At 38.0% G+C, this 3,488-nt stretch overlaps 1 protein-coding gene across 1 annotated transcript in view; it reads left to right on the top strand.

The window, feature by feature from the left end:
- The window catches only part of aire (autoimmune regulator), a 10,277-nt gene extending 7,247 nt beyond the window's left edge, over positions 1-3,030 (top strand). Inside the window, exons 11-14 of the mRNA XM_046862471.1 lie at positions 233-354; positions 1,140-1,215; positions 2,146-2,232; positions 2,898-3,030. Coding sequence (XP_046718427.1) covers positions 233-354; positions 1,140-1,215; positions 2,146-2,232; positions 2,898-2,978 — 366 coding nt within the window. The 3' untranslated portion in view covers positions 2,979-3,030. The remainder of the gene's footprint in view (positions 1-232; positions 355-1,139; positions 1,216-2,145; positions 2,233-2,897) is intronic.
- The last annotated feature ends 458 nt before the right edge of the window (positions 3,031-3,488 follow it).

The following is a 3,488-nucleotide window of genomic DNA, read 5'->3' on the forward strand; positions in this document are numbered from 1 at the left end:
ACCTACTTTTAAAGTATGTGTGTGAAAATAATCTCTGTTAAATATTTTTCTTCTGACACGGACCACGAGGCGGCAGATTGATGAGATTAGATTAAGAGGGACGTGGTGTACTTTTCATACTTTTGGTTTTGCCAAGCTGTCACTTTTAATGGATAATAAAACATGAGTTCTGAAAGTCCTGAGAATAGAACATACCTTTCAGGAACGTTTGTGGTTGTATTTCTGTAATTAGACCCAAGACTCAGAGATGGTGGGCATCAGGAAGTGGTGTGGGATTTGTCACCTGAGTCGAGGAGAGCTGGTGGTCTGTCCTGAGTGTCTGCAGAGCTTCCACACTCAGTGCAACTTCTCCAAGTAACACACCACAACTTTATTACAAATGCTCAATTTTTATCACTTTTTATTACTCAGCTGAAGGAAAATTCTGAAACGCAGAAGGGGGAAAATGTACGTTTGTTTCTAAGTCAAATTTTCATTTCAGTTTAACAAGAAAAAAAAACTTTTTTTAAACTTTAGCTGTAAAATGATTATTATTATTATTATTATTATTATTATTATTATTATTATTATTATTTAACTTTTATTTTATTTATTAATATTTTTAGCTCTTGCGCCACACCAGGTGATGTATAAAAAAAATTCGACATCATAAAATGTGACAATGTTCAACCTTTTGTAGCTAAAATCCAACATTTCTGTGATCGCTACTAGCTATTATACTGCGAGATCATTTTTATCCGCCCCTTGTGGTTGAAACAGGTATTACACCTTAATAGGTACTGAAATTTTTTTCCTTTAAAGGCATTTTTCTGTCCTGAATATTTTTCAACACAGTTGATGCAGAAGAAAAAACCTACACCTTGTGGCAAAATATGAAATATGCACATTAATAATGCTGACTGATATCAAGTTATTTGACACGTGACTACATTGAGTACGGTAATATAATACAATTGAATATGGACATATGTTACACAAGACAGAAACAGTGTATACAGTATGTGATATATTTAGCTTTGTGTTATCTGTAGTGTTTCTCATAAATGAGATCAAAGCTGGAGAGAGATTATAGACAGAATGTCACCACCCCATTATGAGTGTTCTTGTCAGTTATTAGGTGAATGCTGATATCTTCTCAGTGGGAGAGCGAGGTGCAGGACGTGTTCACGCTCTTGGGTGTCAACAGAGACCGAGGCAGCATCCAGAGCTGTGCAGGTAACACACACACAAATACACACACATACATTAAAAGTTATACAATGTGCTGTACAGTACACCACGTTTATAAGAAACGTCAGGGTTGCCAGGTCAAGGGTTTTCCTACATTTCAGATTTGGTCACTCATCACAAACCTTCAGTCTGGTTTTATTTCAGGTTCTCTGATTTAAGTAAATTCTGGTTTTCCTGGTGCAGAAGTTCAAGGTTCCTGAAATTCTAAGTGACTTCCATTGAAAATATTGGACTGTATTGTAACTTCTCAACCTTTTATGCTCCTCACCAAGTTCTTTAGGCTTTTTCGGCTTATTGAACGTTTTCCCATATTGAGATTTCTGATTCTAAGTGATCAGACTTTGATAGAATTCATTAAAACCAGCGACTCCTTCCATTAACGGTAAACAAGCCCATTTCTTCTTACCGATATCTTTTCCAAATAGGACAAATCCATACAGGAGAATGAACTGTTACTATAGAAACAACGAGTTGTACAGAGGTCAGTTGTAAATTGTTAATCGCTTAAAGGTGTTTTTTTGGGTGAAGGTGAATTGATGTATTTATTCTCAACGGTATTTTATTACATACTTGCCATTCTTTTGCCTATGCTGGTTTTTTTAATGCTGCATACAAATGTCCTGTATTTTCTGGTTGTATTCTGTTAAAAAGACTGAGAACATAATGATGAGACCTGCACAGTTCTGTAGATCTTCATGTTGTTAAGTCAATTAAACAATTAAACATAAAAAAATACTAAAAAGAGATATCAAATAAATAAACACGAACAAAATGTGAAGCACTGAATCAGCAGAGGAGCCGTTCTCCACTCTTCATGGGTTTGTAGCTGGTCAGATGTTCCAGATTCTTGTCTGTGATTAGATGTAGATTGTTAACAGAAGAGACAAATTCCCACAATCAAATGTTCCTCCTCAGGTGGTTCAGCGTTGTACAGATCAGGGATCTGCTCACTCCGAACAGCAGAATCTGAACAAAGACGAGCTGGACTCATATGTAGGGGAGGTAAGAGGACACACACACACACACACACACACACACACACACACACACACACACCTGAAACTGATCACATGTTCAGAAAGTCCATAGTAAACATTCATAAGGCCATAAATGTATTTATCAAATAAACATAGGTCACATGATTGAGGTCCCAGGACTGAGAACAAGCATGAGAAGCATGTGTGATTTCAGAAGCATGTGTAGATGGGATAGGAGGTTGATGGATGTGCTAAAGGAAGACATGCACATGGTTGGTTTGAAAGACTCAGATGTAGAGGACAGGGTGATGTGGAGAAGGATGATCCGATGAAGATATCAAATAAATGAAGATTCTCCGGGACGTCCATATGAATAGCACAAAGCTCTATCTATAAGCTCGTTCTGCTAAAAACGTTCCTTTTACAGATAAACAAATTATTTATCTGTAAGGTCTGGAAGCCAGTATGATGTGGGTTTCTAATATCTGGATATGGAATCAATTCTAAACGAGAACAAAACCTGGTGTGTAACATCTGAAGACCTTTACACAAGACATTACGTGTTGGATACAAACCAGCTGTCCAACTGTCTACAGCTCATTAATATGCAAGTGTGTGTGTGTGTGTGTGTGTGTGTGTGTGTGTGTGTGTGTGTGTGTGTGTGTGTGTGTTTGTTTTGGGTTCTTCCAGACTTCCATCGATGGGATCCTGCAGTGGGCTTTTCAAAACATTTCTCGACCGCTCTCTGAGTCTCAGGGGTACTTCCAGTGACTTCATAATACCACCTGTAAGACCTGATGATCTACAAAGCAGGACATATTAGACAACACACACACACACACACACACCACAGCCGGGTCGTGATATTAGACAACACAGACACACACATGTATACATACACACACACACACACACACACACACACACACACACACACACACACACACACACACATACCACAGCCGGTTTGTGATATTAGACAACACCGACACACACACGTATACACACACACGTATACACACACACACACACACACACACACACACACACACACACACACACACCACAGCCGGTTTGTGATATGAGACAACACCGACACACACGTATACACACACCAGGTGGGAAGTAACGGAGTACAAATACTTTGTTACTGTATTTAAGTAGATTTTTTAAAACTTTTTACTTTTCCTCATTACATTTTTACACAAATATCTGTACTTTTCACTTCTAACATTTTCAAAACCGGCTCGTTACTTTAGTTTTAATCCACTGATTTGGTGA

This window comes from Silurus meridionalis, chromosome 12 (genome assembly GCF_014805685.1).
Source record: "Silurus meridionalis isolate SWU-2019-XX chromosome 12, ASM1480568v1, whole genome shotgun sequence".
Lineage (NCBI taxonomy): Eukaryota > Metazoa > Chordata > Actinopteri > Siluriformes > Siluridae > Silurus > Silurus meridionalis.